General features: G+C 42.9%; 1 protein-coding gene across 3 annotated transcripts in view; it reads right to left on the reverse strand.

Moving 5' to 3' along the window:
• Positions 1 to 21,682, reverse strand: part of epha3 (eph receptor A3) — a 102,216-nt gene that overhangs the window by 57,286 nt on the left and 23,248 nt on the right. For 2 of the 3 annotated variants that reach the window (XM_053878209.1, XM_053878208.1), the window contains exons 3-4: positions 17,888 to 17,952; positions 11,212 to 11,872 (exon numbers count right to left, since the gene is read on the reverse strand). In XM_053878209.1, the coding sequence (XP_053734184.1) occupies positions 11,212 to 11,872; positions 17,888 to 17,952 (726 nt within the window). Of the gene's footprint in view, positions 1 to 11,211; positions 11,873 to 12,412; positions 12,449 to 17,887; positions 17,953 to 21,682 lie in introns of all 3 variants that reach the window. The other variant, XM_053878211.1, reaches the window with a different exon arrangement.

A 21,682-nucleotide genomic window follows, 5' to 3' on the forward strand; every position in this document is an offset into this window, starting at 1 on the left:
ATATCTATAAATGTGTAGAGGTGGGAACTAGCTACCGTACTTTACGGACTATGAGTTGCTTTTTTTGTTGTGGTCTGAACCATGCGCCTTATATCGTGATGCAGATATGAGAAGCAGCAGCAGAGACTGGCTGTGGTGTCCGAAATTCGGACACATGGGCAAAAACAGCACATTTTGAGCACTTTATTGTCAATAAAAGACGTGAGGAGTTAATGATTCAAGATCCAGTTTGTTTCATGAGTCAGTCTCGATGCTGGACTCCGACAGCACCACTGCACTATAGACCTTATATACTTATAGACTGGTGCAGCTGTGTGAACAAGATCAATTTTCCTTCTTAAATTTAGTGGTTATGGCTCTTATTCTGGTGCACTCAAGATGAAAAGTTACATTGATTCTGTTGAAAACCTTTTCGTTTTCAATCAAATAATTCTATTTACAGTCGCAGACATGTTAAATTTTGGGCCCCAAACATCGACGATTGAAATCGAATATGAGTTATGCATCTCTCTATTTACACTTTCATGCCGGCGAATCCATCGACATTTCAGGGGGTTCAATGACATTGAACCCAATGATTCAAAAATATACAAATATACTTTTTAATTACAGCAGAATCTAAAGAAAAATGATGGCTTGCATTGATTGACAGTTGTGATGAAAAAAGTCGGCTTCATAATTAAAACGTGTGCGAAGCCCTGGGGAGCAGCGATACAGCAATTAACACCTTTTTTTACGATGGTGCGCAGAGTGATCTGTCATGTTTCATGCCTGGGTGTGAGTCACACTTTCAATCTTTCGCATCTCCTCATGTCACTCACGGCCATATTAGCATGGTAAGTACATGCAGATGTTTTACCTGTCAGGGGTCATTTACATGCAGAACAACAGGTAGGACTGGCTGACATTAATATATATGGGTCTGATCTTTATTCGTGTCAACATTTCGCTCAAGAAGTCCTTCATTTTCAGAATTCTCAAGCGACAAATCGGGTAAAACAAAAGACAATGGCATTTTTAGTGCGACATTTCAGGGCGGTTACTAACTGGAAATTTGTTTCTCTTTCCAAATTCACCATGAAGCTCTCCGATGTTCAGCAAAATCTCTTGAGGCTTTGCACTTTGGCATCACCGCAGGCGTTGAAATCGAACGCTCCATACCAAAGGACCAGCAGAGTGGAAGAAACTGATAAATTGGTCGGTCATATCAGGGGTGCGCTGTGTTATCTTCACCTTGACGAATGTCTGGTGCCATCTATCTGAGCAGGAAGCTATGAAGGGGAAATGAACGGGAGGTGGTGGTAAATCTGTGGAAGATGAGTAGAGTAATCTGGGATGTACGTTGCCGTCTGACATTTTTCCCCGCTCATCTTCCCGTCTCTCCAAAAACCTTGCTTGTTTCTACGTGCGTGAGATTGATGGAGAACAGAGTGAGTGTATGTAATTTGTACCAAAGGTCAGTGCTCATCTCCACTGTATCCCAGGACCTTTAAAGGTTGAATGCTTTGTCCCAGCATAAGTGGCTCTTTGTTCTCGCTTGCACATAAGGAGGTGATCGGTCAGACTGGTGGCTGACTTCAGTCTTTCATTACATTTTTTTTAAACTATAATATGAACACAACATTTTGGTTTTATATATATATATATATATATATACACAGTTATAGGTATAGTACTCAGCCATAGCATAAGGTTGGCATTAGGGGAAAGAAATCTCGAGGAACAAAACAATGAGATTTACCCCCAAACTACATGCAAAAGCATCACAACCATTTTATCATATTTAAACAGATGCATGGAGGAAAGACACAAAACTAGCCTCAGTACTGTGCCGTACAGTAAGAGTTGGTGTGCAGGTGACAACAACAGAGGAATAATATTTCCCATCAGTAATACCAGGTGGGAAGTGTACGATCATCGTCCGAGAGACTTAACGTTATCGTATTTTAAGGCAGAATATCGCACACCTATCACTATGGAAATTACCAACATACCGGAGAGCAACTAAAAAGAAAAGAAAATGCATGAAGACAGCTTGTGTTTGACAGCTTTGAGGTGTGTCTTGGGGCGGGAACATCTGATCTGTCAACCAGTCATGGTCATTGTCTTGCTGTAGATTCATTGGCTACAATAAAGTCGATGTTACAACCATATAATGACAGAATAAAGCAAATACGTTTGGCCTATTCGGACACACAGGCCTATAAAGTAAAACATTTATGGTGGACCTCAAAACACTGACCCTGCTTTAAAGTGAAGTAACTGTAAATGTTATACTTCAAAACTACTTAGCAACACCAAATATTTTCAGTGAACACAACAGCAATTTATTAAAACAACCTGTCACTGGTATGTTGACATTAAGTCAGAGGTCTTGTAAATACTTGGCAGTATAACAATAAAAACAAGGTCTGAACGCAACTGAATGCTGACTTTATCTTTATTTTCAATATTCCTTATCAAGCAAGAAAGCAAAACCGAGTGCAGTGATTCAGATGCTGGGAATGGGTGGAGGGATTTGAACCCGAGTCCCATCTCGATTGCTCAACATGGCGATGAAGTCCAAGGCCAGCACAAAGATGGGACAGGGCTTCCACACCCGCGGACACACATGCAGACACAACGTACACACAGCTGCAGGCCTGTTAGGTTGTCCGTGTTATAGCCTCCATGCTTGGCTGCTCTGGGCATGCTCTGTTGTGTTTGGCATTCAGACGGCGGCACGGCGAAAGGCCTGATCACTGAGGCCTGACTGCTTTTAATCAGCACATTCAACCTCGCACAATCACATGCAAACATCAGTTGTATAAACTTTATCTCGCACAGTATCTGGCCTCCTGCTCTGGCACAGACTCTCAACATCAGAAGTCAACTGCCCAGCAGTTCAGCAGTCAGAATGTCAGCGCCCCTCCTCGTGTGGGCCGAAGGAGAGCGGTGAATAATGCAACAAATGAGAACACAGACCTTTTCCCTTTATCTCTATCAACCGTGGGAGTCGGAAGAATCAGGGACGCATGAAGTCTGGGACCTCAGTGACACTCCTGATTCATTTCTGGCTTAGAAACAAGCTCTCCGTGCTCATTCATGCAGGATGTCGGGCTGTTGGAGAGTGGGGAAGCGGTTCACTTACATTTGATTATTCGATTTCTCTGCCGTCACAAATCGCCATAAGGAAAAGTTCTGAATCATTCACGGAAAATCTTCTCGGAAGATTCTCATCACGGCTACAGGAGAGGATTAAATGTCTTCCTCCGGTTCCTCGATTCCCTTTGAGATTGTGCTACTTCCGCATCCCCCAAAAGTGCAAGGGTTTAAGAGCACTGAACCCAGACTGAGAGCATTGTGGAGGGCGAGAAGATATTGAAGATATTTATCTGTGTCAGCGGTGAAGTGAGAAATATGCGATCAAGGCAGGGGCACGACCAGCCACAGGAAGCCAGACCATTCAACCACAGGACCACCAGGCTACAGTTAAGGCATTCTATAATGTGGTTTATGCAAAAATAAAAAGAAACAGATAAAACCCGTGCATCAGCGCTACACGTAATCCAAAACACAGATGGCACATTCACTCTTCCACTGTTGTAAACTGAGCTGAAACTTGATTCTTCTTTTCGTGGGGTCGCTCCACAAGCTGCGTCCAACCACCCAAGTCAACCGACTCTGAGGGGTCCTCAGACTATCCACACAACACAAGAACTCCTCGGTTCCAGGGGAAAAACAAGTCTAACTTGAGGACGAATTAATGGGGAGTGAAAATGTCTAAAGCTAAAACCGCGTCGCAAAATCATCAATGCAACCATCTGGTCATCTAAACTCTTCCTTCAAAACCGAAGAAAGCCATGAACAGAAGAGGTGGCATGCCAAACTACTGGAGGGACAACTAAGAGATATCTAGTCAAATCCAAGGTCAGTAAAAACTACAGAGCCTCCTACGGCTTGATCAAGGGTCTCAAACGTGCGATCGGTGGGCCATTTGCAGCCCACAGGATGCAGTTTCAAAGCCTGCCACTCTGTGTCCAATTTTACCATTGTGTGGCTCTAACAGGGCACTCCATCTACGTCCCATGTTTGAAGGTTAGAACGCACTGCATGAGGATAATATCTGCGCTTTACCTTGGAAGCATGTATTTTAACCAGAGTTGCAATTTGTAGCGCCTCGTGATGGACTGATGAGGCTTCATGAAACAGTGCCCTCATTTTCAGAGCACACTAGAATGCACTCTCTGTGCCTAATTCTTTGGATTTGAAGAACCAGTTCAATCATTTTTTAAACCTAGAGCGCCACCTACTGAGCTCTGAAAAGGAGGGCACTGTTTCATGAAGCATCAGCAGCTCATCACTAGTAGCACCACAATCCCAATAGTAAATTAATTACCAAAAAAAGGAAAAATAAAATACATACGACCGAAACTACACTCATTTCTCCTCCAGTATGAGGAGTAGTTTATTGCAGGACGTAGCGTTGTATGGGTCCAATGATGCTAGCTTCACTTACATTTCTCATCCTGAGTGAATAGGCCATTCAAACTACCAAGGAAAAGTGATCCCTATCCCACCTAGTGCTTTAGCTCCAACGCTATTTTTACTCTTCCACATGGTGATTTGGACAATCCGTCATTTGATGCCATGCTATATCAACCTGCTAAATTGATGTCTGCAGGCAAAGTCTTCACACTCAGGAGAAACTGACTGCTTAATAGCGGCCTGACTTCACAATACCCCAAAGTGAATGCATCAACCTTCAGTTAAGAACATTCATTTGCATTTGTGTGTGCGCTCTCAGGCTTGCGTGTCGCGTGAAAAAGTCATTTTGCAGGTGTAAGCATTTTGTCGCTTCCACCTTACCTCCGCTTCACTAATGACACATGTATATCGACAGTCCTGTCGTTGACAATTACGCTGCGCATTTATTTTCCTCACTATTCCGTCTCTCACACACAACACATGAAACAAAAAAAAAAAAAAAAAACACGTGGATGGATCCCAGTAGCCCTGGATTTTACAGCCTGGAATAAGATGGATGGCTAAAGCAAAATAAACCAGCAGCGTAACTATGGCAGGGTGTACAACAAACAAGGACTCAGTGAAAATAAATAGGTAAAGAACGCTCAGGCAATTGAGATAAGCTTGGGGGATCAGTGACGGCCATTTAAGGCAGCAAAACGCGTGTAAAGAATGTTGTTTATACTCTAAATTAACAACAAAAATTCCCATCATATCCATTAGCACATGTTGGAATTAGCTACTTAAGCTGCGCCGCTGTGATGCTTTTCTTTTCTTAGGTCACATTATAGACTGAGCAACATATATCACATGAATAAACGAGTTATTTATATGAGTTTTTGGAGCATAATAACCGGTAATTACTCATTATAATGTAGTAATTACCCGGGAATTGTCACTTAAAATTAATTCTAAACTGCACCATAGCTACTGTATTTAAACGCTAAATAGGATTGGAATTAAATTCATTTAGAGTACATATGTTTTCCTCAATTTAAAGTGTTCATGTCCGATTGGTGATTTGTCGGTCACACTTTAGAATAGGGAACATTTCTTGCCCTAAATAAACTGCTTATTCATATGTGTATTTGCAGTATATTAGCCAGTAGTCATTAGATTTGTACCCTGGAACAGTAAAGGTTCACGCTAAACAACACTATAATTACCATGTATTAACCAAGTAATTACTTCCAGTTTACATGTGTTCCCCAATCTAAAGTGTTTTTAAGATCAACCATAAGCTCCTCCACCACTGTCTTGAATTGACTTACTATTTATCCAATAAACTGCCTCAGTCGTGAAGTGCATTCCACAGTGGAGATTTGAGATTCAAAAAGCCTCAATTCATCAACAGGCGTCTCTCTTAATTCCCTCCATCTATTTCCATGGTGCGCCTCACTCCTGAATGTGTTAAAGCAGACATTTCCTCGCTGTCAAATAAAGCGTTTTGTTTGTTGCATCAGAGCACTTGTCATGCTCACATCTGTAACGCCGCGTCGTGGCGAGATCTGACAGCCGCCTCGAGACAGATGTGACACGCTGTTGCTTGGGTTTTATTAAATGAAATGAGAATGAGAGCCTTTTCCTTTGACTGAACATGATGCAGCTGCACAATGACACGTTGCTCCGACAATTACTCACAATGTGAGAGTAAAACGCAGACAGAACCTGATGACAGGTTGGATGAAGAAGACATGGCTCTCTATCATCTGATCAGCTTCCCCTCCTGGTTGTTATAGAGTACCTGTTTTACTGTTTCTATTTACTGTTGCACTGAAATAGCAGTCAAATATCTAAGATACAAACATTGGCTTCCTCTTCTCCATTCACCCTCATCTCACACATCCAATGTCACACTGAATTGAGAGTAGTTTTTTTTTTTTTCCATGGAGCCGACATCTGTATCAATGAGCGAGTTCACTTCCCTCAACCTCTAAAATTCAATGTGCAACTGCAGTAACTGGAGCACTTGATGTAAGTCTGTCCTTTTCTATAACCTCTTCCCTCTATTTACGCTCCAAAGTGGCTAAATTCCAGGCAGCACTCAGCCCAAAGGCTGCAGTGGAGAGATCCTGTGCGCTAAGTTGAACTGACAAGAGAGGAGAAGGCTGATGCAACGGAGGACTAGCTGGAGAACAGAGCCATGTACAGTATCACACTGCATGTACCTGCACAATAACATGCACTGGACACCAAGGAGCGAGATGAGTGTCACGACTGGCTCTGAAATATATATGGTGGATGCATGCGAGGGCATCTCAAATGCTGCGGAGGTGCCCTTCAGCAGAGAAGAATACGTAAATAGACGATTTCTAGCTCTGTGGTCGACTGAGCAGCACCACTGTGATGTGTGTCATTCCGAAAACAGCGACCGCAGCTCAGACGACGGGCAGTTGACAGGCACGTCGTGCACAACAAACATGGAATTCTGACTTTTAATTTCAGAAATATTCTCCTGTGTGTGTATCTTGTGTATGCAAGTGCGTCCACTAAGAATAAACAAACAACAACAAAAGCTACAGAGACGTCTCTGCAGTCAGATATGTTTCCAAAGGAGCTGAATTATATAGTATTGTGAGGGGCTGGCAAGCAAACAGACAGCAGGAAGGAAGAAACAGAATAGACTGTAGTGACAACAAAAATAGTAAGTATGCCATGACATCATAAAAATATGATTAAAAATGACTATTTTAATCGCATTTACAGGTTCAAAAAAATCATAAAAATGTGACAGTCTCAAGAGATAAATATGAATGTGAAGAACTATGGGCAATACATGTGAATATAAAAGGTCAAATCTCTACACTATTTAAAAACACATTACAGTGGCAAATACTGGGACATATTAACAACAGTACAGAACAATACAATGTGTCTTTGTACTGTATAGAAAAGAACAGAATGTAATTGGGTTGTGTGTGGCAATTTGCGTCTGTAATATTTTATAAAATTAAAATTAAAATTAAAATTAAACAAGGGACAGTTGAGTTATTTTTTTTTTAATCTACGGAGTTTTAAAGAAAAAAACAAACAGTGTTACATAAATAAATTATAACATAAAGAATGATTATTTCATTCATAAAATAAAACAAATAAAGAGATGAAGTTATGAAAGATGAAGATCAGTTAACATGTAGGAAAAGACTATTCTGCGAACACTTTTCACGGTGCGACACAATAACTTAGCACAGTGTCGCGACCTCTGATGATATTTTAGAGCGGCGGCCACTGAGTATATGACTATGGATTACGAAGTGTGTGTAACAGCATTAAGCATTACGCCTCAGCAGGTGGCGTATTGTGTGTCTTGATGCATCAAGCAAGAATGTAAACCTGGTCTCTCTTATACGTTCAATGGAACAGCTGCTGCCATTTGCAGCCCAGGCACAATGAAATGCAAGCACACGAACCCACAGCGCCGCGCGCACAGACAAGCCACCGCTGTTTTCGGATCAAATTAGGGTGGCAAGAATTTCACACTGATGTTCGATAGGGGCTGGTTCACCTGCTCCGGTCTGTTCTAATGACAGATGAAAGAGCGACTTAGCTAGATTAGATCTGGCCTCGCTAACTCTGTGGAAAGGCGGCTCTCAAAACATCAAGTAATCTGATGATTACTGTCACATCCATCCGCATACAGTCTGAAAAAACCGTCCACTCCCACTCGGTTTTCTGGCTGACAAAGGATCCAAAGGCTTCTGCGGCGAAGCGGATCAGGAAACATCAAAATACGTTCGCGGCGATATATTCCACCCGCTGAGAAACGTGTAATGACACATAAACTTTGCAGCTACCGGCCACACACATGCATTCACATTCCCATAATGGCAAGTCGCGAGTGGTGTCCAATTTCCAGGGCCAGACAGGCTTCACGTGCGCTGCTGAGCATCGCAGGAGAACAACACGAGCACAGACATGCAGACGAGCTCAAGTGAGAGCAGACGCTATTGAAACCATTAAATACACTCTGTGAAAATAAACAGCACTGTCTTCTCATGCACACACACCCATTTTTGGGTGAGTCACGAGATATTAAACACGGAATATCCATTTGTGTACCAAGACTGAACGGCAATACTCATATTTTTATTTTTTTTAATTTTTGATGGCAGCTGAAGCCAATCCCTAAGGAGTGCTTCACAGCTCACTTCCACTTAGCTGAAACAGCAATGCCAACTGCTAGTGATGGGCCAATGAGGCGTCATGAAACACTGTCCTTATTTTCAGAGCTCAGTAGGTGGCGCTCTTGCTTTAAAAATGATGTGAGGTTTCATTGAAATGGTTGCTCAAATCCAAAGCAGAAAGCCTATGAAAATGAAGACACTGTTTTATGAAGCTTCATGAATCCATCAGTATGAATTGCAACTTTAAATGGCCAAAACCTAAGACGTGTCTAACAGGAGGCCTGGGGGCCAGAGCCGGCCCACTGAGTTCTTTTTCATGGCCCGTAAAAGCACCAAATGCTACACTTATCTTCACTTAACCAAAACAGGACTGTTCTTAATCCCTGTTCCCCAATACATGTCTGTAATGTTTAGCCCTTGACCTGGATTGTAAGATATTCTCAATGCCCATATTCGCTCTCTTTTATATATTTAGCCAAATAAAAACACCAACTTTCTGAATGTGGTCCAATACAAGCCCTTTCCGTTTTCCTCTAGCTGTGAAATGTTTTCAGCTTCCAGCAGACCTGCTTGTGTGGTGACCTAAGCAGGCACTCATTTATCTGTTAACACCACGGGCCGGGAGGGCCAGCTTTGCTCAGGGGCCCGGGGACGGCAGCACGAGGGGATGGAGGAGCCTGTTGGCACAGCTGTCCCACTCCACAGTAACATAAGACCTTATTAGAGTCCATTAGGCCACTCTGAAACTAATAAGAGATTGTCAAATACATCCAAATATTCACACAAGTCACCAGGCGACAGGGTAAAAGCAAGCCAGCGGGGCTCGCCGGGTTTGTGGCCGCCATTTGTCTGAATCATGATACTTTCTTTTGTTTAAGTGCAGCGAAGGCACACCGGAGCCTTTTTTTTAAACTCTGAAATCTGGCTCTCACACAATACTTCATAATGCACGTCTCTTTTTTTTCTTCTTTTTTTAATCCCCCATGATTCAGTAGAATGAAGTGCAATGTCTTCCTCACTATCCGGGTTATATGTGAGTTCAGTGTGAAAGGCTTCGCTTTCCCAAAGTGTCTCCTGACCAAGACAACAGGGGCCTGACCTGGGAAGCTGCCTTTGATCTTTAATTAACACGGGGCACGGCTCTGGAGAGGAGAACGCTGACAAACACTGAAGCATTGGGGTCAGCTGAAGGGACGAACAGTTGCCCGCGTGCTGTTTTGCAGAGGTAAATCTTAAGGCCATGAGCGGCTGTGTACAAGGAGAGCAACAGATGAAGAGGAGAAAAGCGGAGAACCAACTTATATCCTTATAGCATTTCAATTGTGTAGCATATGTGCATTCAATTCACAAAACTGCTATTTCAAATCATTGTTCAATGCTGTACCAAAGTCACTATGTCAGATCAATGGCATTTATCCGGCTACTTGATTTTGAAGCGCATACCAAAAGTGTACAGTAGCTGTTGGTGGAGAAAGTCACCAAGTCCAAGTCAAAATTCTTCACTATGATCCATGTTTGGTCTACAACCCCAGTGCAGTGATGCCTAAGTATCATTTCATTGACATATATATATATTCATATATATATATATAGAGTCGAGACACAGAATGGAAGAAAAGTCACCCAAGCAATGGCTCATGAGCCAGTGATAATTTATGAACCAGATTTCTCTACGTGTCTAGAAAATAAGCGAAAAACCTATGATATTCATTATAAACCAAATTGACCACGTAACTGTTTGACGTTGACCTTTGAACTAAGCAGCAGCTTTTTCCCCAACGCAAGGCACAAGCTGCCCCTGGGGGATCTTTGACCTAATTATTGTATGCATAAGTTGAAACGGAGCGACAAGCCGCTAACAGACAAGGACATGAAACGTCAATTCCCATCAATAAACGGCACCCTCCAAGGAATTTGGTTAAATGTGAGGGATCCATCGATTGGCCTCAGGATCTCCCCCAAAACAGGCAGGAAGTGGGCAGTCCATATTGAATTATATATATATATATATATATATCACTGTCCCCCAAAACAGGCAGGAAGTGGGCGGTCCGTAATGAATCACTCCAGCCGCATGATTTTGGCCCCCGCCTCCAAAACTACTTCAGAGGGTGAGATGGAGTATCTCCAGACGCGACATGCTCATGTCTCCCTACTATCACCCGCAAGCATCACCGGCGCTGTTTCATTTTTCAGAGTGCGGCCTGGCCCGCTTCTTTCTTCTGCGTTATCAGTCCCGCTCTCTGTTCTGTGGGTCAGATCTGACCATAGTTAATGATGTGACACAGAGCAGCATGCTATTAACTACTGCAGCGTGCGCACTGTCTGGGATCTGGATAACGCATCACACGCGGGCTTGGAAGAAGAAATGGCTGACTTAACCGCCACCTTCTTGAGTTTGGCTTCCTTGGATGACACACACACACACATAGGAATCATTTGATGTGAAAAAAAAAAAAAAGACTCTGGAGGTTGACAGACATGAAGTGCAGGAATCTTCACATCACCCGTCTTCGACGCACTTCATCAAATGCCAAATAAAGAACAAAATGAGCTGGGAAATTCAGAGAAGACGTCTTACTTTGGCAGGTGTTGCTCCGTTCCTCGTATCCCGGGTTGCACAGACACTTCCCAATAGGCACAAGCCACTCCCCCTCCGTGCTGCAGTACATTCGTGGAGGCTCCTCCTCTTTGGAGTGATTGACACAGGAGCCTTTGACCTCCACCAGCGACTGGGAGTCCATGGGTACCGTATCAGGGAAGGAGGCCAGATTCCTCACAGTGTACGGGCACTTCTTGAAGTACACCCTTACGGAAACCAGAGCGACGCAGGCGCCAACATCCTGGAAGGCCAAATAGAAGCCCTTCTTGCTCATCGGACCCACTTCCCGCACCTCGGTGTTTAACTTAAGAATGCGGTCGCCAAGGTCCATCTGCGTGAAACTCTCGTCGGCGGCGATGGTGTCAATCTTGGAGAACTGGTGCTCTCTGAAGTGACTGCCCTGATCATCATCCGCCTCCAGATAGAGGAGGTTGAAAGTCTCTTTGCAGGTACCGAGCACCAGAGGAATGGAATTACAGTCCCTCAGCGTGAACTTCAGCTCCACGTAGATCTTCTGCGCCGACTGGCGAGGGATCCAGTTGGTGCGCAGCCAGTTGTTTTGGCTGTACTCCATCACATTGCACACCTGGAAAGTTCGGATCGGAGTATAGTGCTCGTCCACCCCACTGATCTCCTCCCACTGAAAAAGAGAGAAACGGAGAGAGGCAGAGGAAAGAAGAAGAAGGCGTGTGAAAGGAGGAGAAACAGAAAAGAGCAGGTTGTAAGAAAAAAAAAAAAAAAAAAGAAGAGCAATTGAATGTTAAAAGCAGGAAGGAGGATGAGAATAGAATTTGGGATCCGAGGAGAATAAGTTGAAGGAGGAGGTGGAAGGGAAAGAATAGAAGAGATAAAAAAAGTTATTTTCACATTTTTGGATCACTTTTACTGAACTCTAAACACTGAATGAAGACTGAAGGGTGAAAAACGTCACACTAGCGGATCTATTTTTTACCATTTTTTTAAGTCAAATTCTCAGTGTATTCTTACGACCAATACATTGGTGATGTATATAAAGGCAGATCTTCTAGTGTCGTTCTTATTTTCCACCCTTCAGTTTGGTTCTACGGGTGAAGACTGCAGTCTTGACTATCCGTTCACAGAGACTACTTCTAAGAAGAGGCGTGCTAGACGACTATGAAACAAAAGAATCTACTGAGTAGAGACAGATTTAAGTGTATACCAGGAACGTTCATGGCTATCTTACATTTTCCCTCCACTGGAAGAAAGCAATGAGAGAGGAAAGGAGAAAAAAAGTGGGGTCATTTCTTAAAAAAAAAAAAAAAAAAAAAAAAGTGGACATGCGATCCGGTTTCGTCGTCACAACATTCAAGGCTGAAGCAATACGAGACAATGAATGGGCAAACACCTGGAACACTGAGATCATTGTGATTAAAATGACATTAGGACGATTGGAAGATTTTCTTTCTTCTTCACAGTGAATTACTCGAAGGAGTGAGCGGCTGAATAAGCAGAACTTTTGTCCTGCGCAGACAAAGACGGTGAGTGCTTGTCTCAGAAACTGAATTATCACTGACAGACATGGCAGGAAACACAAACCCGCAGGCGCACACACACTTTCACACATATGCAGTGCGGACATTCACATACGGCTCATGTGATGTGTTTAAAATCCCATAGAAAGCAGACACAGCAGGTGCTTTCAGCCCGGACAATGAAATTAATGGCGAGCTATGAATGTCTAGGTTCTCTATTACAAGCTCGTGTGTGTGTGTCGGTGCGTGAGCGCAAGTGTGTGTGTGTGTGAGTAAAAGATCTCTTTTGGGTATCTGGCTTTCGAGGGGCTCTCAGGCTTAAGGACAGCCACTTGCTTTTCATCTCCCAGGAAAGTTAATGAAACACCCATGAGAGGAGGAGAGAGAAATGACAAGGAAAGAGATAAAGTGAGAGAAGCGGAGTCAATGGAAAAACAAGGAGGCAATGAGGAAAAGATGGAGGTGGGAGTCCAACAGGGATCATTGTTCATCGCTACTTATATAGCGTAAAAATGTGGCCAGAAAAATAAAAAAAAGTACTTTTTTCAGTGGCAGTTCATAGAGATTTATAATGCTGGTTATGTCATGAAAATGCTTCACTTCTGATGTTGTTCTGGCAATTGTTTTAGCTGTTTTGTCATTTTTTTGGAGGGGGGGGTTCAGCGAACTGATATGACAGACAAGAATGTTTTTGTTCAGAACTGTGATACTCAACTGGTGTGTCAGGAGCGAAACAATGGGTCACAGAGCAGTTTTGAATTGAAGATAGTGACGGCCTGGTGAGGCTTCATGAAACAGTGCATTCATTTTCAGAGCCCGATAGATGGCACTCCGCTCAAATGTCTTTGGATTTGAACAGCCATTTCAATGAAACTTCAGATCAGTTTTCATCTGAGAGCAGCACCCACTGAACTATGAAAATGAGGACACTGTTTCATGAAGCCTCATCATGACTTGGCCTGGACAATAAAAAATGATTTACTTTTATTCATAAGGGGAAGGATACGGGATTTAAATACTCAATACTGATTCTTTGCATGTATTTTCCATTTATATTAGTCAGTTATTTAAACAACATTCCTCAGTATGTTTTCTTTTGTCATAGGTGACGGTCACTGCAGTACAAACACGAATTTAACCAAATTGTCATAAAGTGACTTTCAAAAATTGTGCACTGCTGGTTTCATGGTATCGGTGGCTATTTCATGAGTACAAGTATGAGTACTCAAGCTCAGTATCTGACCATCCCTAATTACGTGCAGTAAAATATTGGACTATCATATCACAAACGCTTAAACACATAATTCAAGGTCAATAAAATGGAAGTATTTGCAGTTTTCCGTTTTCTTTGTTTACGTGAGACGACAGCAGACTGCCACAGCTAAGTGTCTCAGTATCACAGCTGAAGGTGCTGCCTCCATCACAGGAAAAAAAAACAGTGCTTTGTATGAATACTTCAGAAAGCTCTGTACGCAATTTAGTTTTTTCCAGAGCAAAACGTCTAATTTGGGTCACAGAAAATCGGGTCAGAAACCATCTTGTTTCGCACTGACCTTCTCTCATTGTTCTATATAATGAACACAGCGAAACCCTGTGAACTCTGGTCCTGACCCCTGATGACCCCAGCCGGGTCCCAATATGATGTGATCTCAACCGTGCCTCCTCTGATCTGTGCTGTAGGTGAGGCCACTAAAAGGACAGTAAAATGAGAGAGAGGTAACCAGAGCTGTTTAAGAAATTACAACTATGGCAACAGGCACGTCTCCCAGTCACCAAGCCATCGCACCAGGTCAGTGACTTCAAACAGAAGGTCAATGAGAGTTAACAGAGCAATAAATGCAGCGGTGTACGGTGACATTTGCTTCGGTGAATTCTGACCAAGTCACCTGGCTTCCATCTTCATTTATCACAACAGTAACTGTGTTTTTTAGCGAGTATCTAAGGATATATTGAGAGTAAAAAGCGCAACACGTTCACTTTTGGGGTCAAGAGGTCACAGTCAGGACAACTGCAGAAACAGGCAGGTGGAGTCCCACCACTCCCTGCTGTTAAAAAGGAAGCCAAAACACCCTTTTTTCTGTTCTGCTGATATATGCGAGTGGAGTGCAAACACATCACTTTTTGTTTTGCTTGACAATCAATGTCACCATCGGCGTTCTTGCTAAAACAGCAGTCTCGCTGTATTCTCCGTTGGCTTCTCTGAACAACAGACTTGACTTTTTATGTAGCCATTAATTCCATTCTGCATGCACAGCTTGCGTCTGGGGTGTCGGTTTGTTGTTGAAGAATGCTTTCAAAGCACTCAAGAATGTAATCTGTAACTCCTTAGTCGTGCGGACAGCTAAGCTCCCTGGATGGCGCTCGACAATCGCCCTGCCTCCCAAACTGATAAGTGTATCTGGATCACACACATACAAACACAACACACACGGGTGCACCGGTCGACAGTCGGAGGCACTGTTGGAGGAGCCGGGGAAGTCCTCATTCACTGGAGCGCATCAGTGTGAGCTGTGGGTTTTGCTCCTCTCTGGGTGAAGGGGGCGTGCAGGGGCTCGGTGCCATCTTAGGAGGAATTATTTGTGAGCACCGACGTCCCAGGGCAGGCCGCTTATCAGAGCAAGTCAGGAGATGACGTGAGTAATTACAGATGATTCACCTTGAGGACTCGATCATCAGCAATCTCTCTCTGTCGGTGTGTTTTCGCCGCCTCCCTGCCTCCCTCTCTGGCGAGGCTCAGCCCACGTTGGCTCCTCTCCCGCTGCATTTTGTAAACTTCATACCCACTTCAGTCGAAAATGAGAGAGAGCTCGTCGCACTCCCTGCACAATGTCCAAAGCACATTCCGACGTCCGGCACGGGATCGAATCACAGAAAGCATATGCATAACCCGAGAGCGCGCATTAATATTTTTTAATCAGCAGATCATTCATCTCTTTCTCTGGCTTGAACCACAATCGCCGTCTAACACGCAACCATTTAATACGTCGATTATTTACAAAAAAACACCTTTTTTTTTTACGTTTTTCTTTCTCGTAATATTTGTGGTTCAACCGCAAACGTTTGAACGGAGCCTGGCCTCTATACCGAGGCAGCAGCTTTCGACTGCTGAATGGAACAAATGACTGGATTATCTTCGATGCCAAAGTCGGATTCAAACATATACTGGGTCATTCTTCGGAGCCGGTGCCATTTTCACTTTGAGGTCAAATAGTTAAGGTATTGAAGTTACACAAAACCTCCAAACCTCCAAAACATGTTTTCCCCAGGTGTGGTTTTTTTCACCAGGTTGTAACAATAACACGTGTTACGGGGTGCTATTTTTCACCTGAGATTAACTGCAGCTAACACTGATAGCTACTAGCTAGCATTTATATAACAGGTGAAAAATGAACGGCAAAATTTAACAACTCCCTGTTACTTGTCAATAGTAGTAGTGATGGGCTGGTGAGGCTTCGTGAAACAGTGTCAACATTTTCAGAGCCCACTTGTGGTGCTCTCTGCTTTAAAATACTTGGCTTGAACAACCGTTTCAATAAAACCTCACACCATTGCTAAACCATGAGAGCAACCTGCTGAACTCTGAAAATAAGGACAGTGTTTCATGAAGCCTCAACAGCCCATCACTGGTGGTAAGGTTAAGTTAAACAGATCCGACCAAACTGTCAAAAAGAAACACCAAGTTGCATGGGAACCTGCTTGCTCAGCTCTGCAAAGAGTTTAAGACATCGTCCGTGTCTATCAAGTAGCCAGAACATGTATGTAAAACTGGGGGCATAATGATTTTCATGACATAAATTACATTTTTTTAATATAAAAATTAAAAAAAAATAAAGTATCACGGACATAATTTGAAATTTTAGTTGATCAAAATTTGGTTAAAATAATAATAATAATCATAATTACAAATGACACTGAAACATGAACAATCTACTTAGCAACAACAACATGAACAGTTTTGTTTCTTTTAAAATACATTTTAACACATTTTGAGAGTTCATGAAATGGACACTGAAAGGCACTCGTTTCATAGAAAATTTCATTGGGGGGTAGAGAGAGTAAATGTCATGACACTCGTCGTAACACCTATGAAAATTCAAATTCTGCAGGACATATTTGTCGTAAAAATGAACAAAATACCTAAGAGTCATAAGGTCCTAGTTCTGTTATGAGATGCTAAAACATTACATGGTCGTATTGCACAGATGGTTTAACGTGACACATAAGTCACACGTTGGATGGTCACAAGAGGACACAGGACAGGAGTGATTCAAGTCATGTGTTTGCATGAGGCTCCAAAGAGTTAAAAGTCAGAGGCGTGGGGTGATGGAAGTGTTGGGACGAGTGACGCAGTACAGCACAAGGTTACACTGCCATGGTGAGTGGCGACCAGCTTGTTGAAACGGAGGAAGGTTTGAGGCAAGTTTGGGACTGGTTTGGTGTTCAAATCATTATAATATTCGGAAAAATGTCTTTCAATGAGCAAAATAAAATAATAATATAAACATGAATCTGACTATCTGTTGGTGCTTCTGTGGTCAGTGCTGATCCCTGTAAGATATTAAGCTCTTCTTCTCACATGTGTAGAATCTAAAGCACCGCGGCAACAGATTAGGTTGCGACTTCCTGAATGAAATGTTAACACAAAACCCTTGTCATTAAAGAACCAGACAATATTTTAGAGCAGTCTTAACTTGCGCAGGAAATGAAATGTGGTCATCCACGGTCTCTATAACCAGGTGGGAGTGTGAACAGGCGACCACAAATGGATTATCAAGTGAAATGTTGTCATGCAACAGCACTAAAACAAAATCCCCATTGTGTCTGTAATATTCACAAAATGAGGCTAAGCTTATCAGCAATTCCTGTGTAGACGCTGTTGTGCCTACAACCTAAAATCCCTTAATGCTTTAATCTTTCTTTTAACGCACGCACACACAAAAACAGAGACACCCACACATACGTTTTCCCTTAATCATCTTGACCATATGGCAAGACCCGGATACTTAACCTTTAACCCGAGAGATGGGGGAATGTACAAAATGTGCCTGAAAAGTGGGTTACTCTTCTTCTGGGGGCGACAATGATAGAAGCTAATAGATGTTGAACACAACACACAACTGGAGCCTTTGTTTAAACAGTCAAAAATGTGGCAACATACTCACCCCATGTGACGGGTAGGAAATCCATCCTAACTCTCCTTGACTTGCTTTGGAGTCTAACAGGTTAACTGTGGACAGAGAGAGAGACAGAGAGAGGGGGAAGACAAAGAGAACATATGAGTGTCTTGTTCTTGTTAGCCTCAATTAGCCCTTTTCCTAATCCCAAAGAAGGGTTCACCAACTGCAAGCGACTGTTTTCCCAGCTGCCCTCCGCTCATACGCACCAGATTACACACAAACGCACACCAGTGAGACTTTCTTGAGCAGAGAGGGAAAGAAAGAGGACACTACAGTCAGGCAGCTAAAATCCTATTGCAGATAAAGAGGGATTAATACAGTCCAACCTTATTAAACCTGCTATAGCCTTTGTGGAACAACAAGAAAACCTTGGTTTTTATATTGACTTACAAACCAAGTAAAGTCTAGACAATACAGTTGGGTACCACATTACGTAATTGTTTACGTAATATATATATATATATATATATATATATATATATACACTGACAGATTCAAGATGGAAAAGTATGGAGTACTTTCTATAATAACTGTAACCAATGCGTGTGTTTCAGTGTTTTTATACTGTGATACAGTAACTTTGTGTTCTTTCAAAATGAAATAAATGCATAAAGCAATTTTATTTTGAATAAGATATAACTGGAAAAACGCAGAACATGTGTCAAACTGAGGTCCAGGGGCCAAATGTGGCCCGCAAAGCAATTTTAAAGCTCATAACCATTGAATTTAAGAAGTGAAGTTGCACTGGAAACTAGCTTAGCAGCAAGGCGTGCTGATATGACGTAGAGTGTTCAAGACAGACTGGTAAGTGGAGACTATGAAGGTCAAGAATTCATGCGGAAAAGTCTTGAAAATTGAGGCAGGTAAAAGGGAGGTTGATGAAAGATGGGAAAGGGGATGAAGGTCTGTGCTTCCAGAAGTTAACTAAACAGTTGGAGGTCGTGGTGGTGGTGGAAAATGTATGTATGTTGAAGCTAACCACGGAGAAGCCTAGCATTGGACACTGATAGAAGGATGTGTTTACGTCTTTTCTCCTCACAAAGAAAGCACTTTAGACCCATATCATACGGATGCCCAGTGGAAACCGGGACTAGGATCAATGTCAGTGGACCTGATAATCCATGTGTTTTTTCGTGACTGAATTAATCCAGCGTGGTTAAGTATTAATGTTGAGCTGAAAGACAAAGCCACTACTCGACTATGAAGTGTTTTACGACTCCATGCGGAGACATATTAGCCAAAAACTCTGTGCCACCCCGTGGCTCTCGTCACTGCCTCCCAGCCCACTCGACCTGCTGAGTGGCAGCCGACACGTTCCTGTTAGCGTCTAATGAAGCTATCTGTTCATGTCAGATAATAGCGGCTCAGCATACGGGGCGATTGCTTCCAATTTACATTTCTCAATGAGCCGAGCCCACCACTCAAATTGAGCCAAGCAGGGGAATTTGAGAGCAGAAAATTAGACTTCTCTTCTGTTGGAACGTGGAATAAGCTTCCACCAGCTGCTTTTGGCAGGAGACTCGGCACCTACTGCCACCACATGTACGCGAGGGAACAAGACCGGGAGGCACTTCCAAGTAAACATTCACAAAAACAAGGGGCTACTTGAAGTGAAAACATCGCACACGTTCACGTATAACTACTTTCAGGTGCTTGAAAAAGCTTCCGCGCTGAGCAATCACATACATTTTGGTATTCCATAAACAGCTAGCATGCATGAGTCAGAGCAGCGCTAAGCTCTTGCCCCAGCTCTACGTGGGAAGTATTAATAGGAAACTGTCTGGCTAAAGCTTCATGCCTGCAGAAATGGTGAATCATACCAAGTTACAGTGAAAGTATCTTTCAACAGGTAACACATGTTGTAGCTTTTACAGAAGACCTCACTTCATCTAAAACCTGGTGGGAATTGAACTCTGACTGATGCTTCATCCCTGAGTGTCTATTACAACAACAAAGACAGAGCATGTTTTTGTCATTAATAATCCACAATATTGCTGGATTAAGGCCACCAAAGCGACACCCGAGCAAGTCCTCTATCTAAAATTCCATGTTGTGTCTGGTTAATGTTTTGCCAAGCTACAGGGTGGAGACATAAAGGATGAAAACAGAACGACATGTTTAAAAAGAGATCACTGAAATATGACTCCAAGACAGTGTGTAATGAAATATTTGTGGTTCATGATCCACAGGGCTGCACAATGGAAAACAGATGACTGAATCAATGAATTAATGGAACTTTACATAAAGCATTTTAGATTCCAAAAAAAAAAAATCAGTCTGCAGTCCTGACCCCACCACACAGCGCCACCCATCCTGATTCTACCCTGGAAAGCCCCTAGTCATTTCATCTGTGAAACTTGCTGAAATAACCTCCAAAATTTTCCAAAAAATCCGTTTTTCGGCCGCTGCCATTCTTAAAGTGCCCGCAGTGTCGACTAGTAGCTCCCACTGAAGGACCACAAAAGTTGTGATACTAGAGCCGAAGTAGCTGGAGCCGAAGATAAAGACTATAAACAACAAAGTTGCTGCAAACGTACACACACTCACCCATTCATCAGCGACAAAAAGTTCTCTGAAAATTTGCAAAAACTGTTTGAGCTGGGATTTCTTTATGTCGACTTTGTAATACAGCACCCCACAATCTTGAGACGTTGAAAGGTTTGGATATTTCTTCGTTTTAAATCATTTCTATTGCCGATCTTTAGCGTGTGTGTGTCACTACCAAGGACTGCAGTTGGGATTTGATGATATGTGCGACCGCTACTGGCGCTCACCGCATGTCTTTGAAACTCAGACGTGTTCAAAATACAGACTTCATGAGCGAAGCTTCCTTTTACTAGGGCGATGGTATATGTAGTAAAATACGTCTTTGAGTGAGTGTTGTGTTGAAGCGTGTTGAATAAAATACTTTGCTCAGTGAGGAGTGCTGACTCAAGGCAACTGGGGCGCTGCTCAACATGGTTCCCAACCAGACAGCTTAATGTGAATATGACAGCGGCGGACAAACTTTAAATCATCTGAATGGCCCTTTAATCGTCTGCTATCTGCCAAGTGGCCGACTGTAACAGTAATTAATGGAGGCGGTTTGCATGAAAGGATCGTAAAAATGTATCATCTGAGCAAATGGAGCCGAGACCCAGGAGTGGTTGGATTGTTCTCCATGTTCCAACTCCAGCTCATGTGAAGGTTGGCAGGCTGCACTGCAGGCGAAGCAGGGCGACTTGTGTCTCTGTAAAGGGTGAAGTGTTCACCTCCCATTATGAATAATTCAATTGCAGAGTCGCTCTGTCTGATGTTGCTGCTTCATGCCCAGCCCCTCTGCCCCCATTCCTCCCTCTTTCTTTTCCCTTATATCCTTTATTTCTTTCGTCGGTTTAACCTCCCTTTTTCATCTTAATCCCTCCATTTTACTCTCTTCCAGCATTTTCCTCTATCGTCATCCCACAGCACCGACTTATATAGTCTCATCAATGCATACATAAACTATATGGTTACATAAACACGCCTCACTTTTCATAGCTTTGATCCAACTTTGCGCACATGCTGCTCTCCAGAAGATGCAGCCCTTCATCCGGAGTCAATAATTCCTCCCAGCAAATGAATTTGAGGCGACATGGCTGGGGTATTTTTAAAGGTATAGTGAATATAGGTAGGTGTATTTTCAGCGCCTTTTGAGAGGTACCATCGCTCACAAACACCCAGCGGTCCCAGCGGGACTCCACCAAAGGCTCGCGGGGCCAAGCCTCCCTGCTGCCGGCTAAAAATACTCAAGGCCTCCCG

The sequence above is a fragment of the Synchiropus splendidus genome, chromosome 10, assembly GCF_027744825.2.
Source record: "Synchiropus splendidus isolate RoL2022-P1 chromosome 10, RoL_Sspl_1.0, whole genome shotgun sequence".
NCBI classification, from domain to species: Eukaryota; Metazoa; Chordata; class Actinopteri; order Syngnathiformes; family Callionymidae; genus Synchiropus; species Synchiropus splendidus.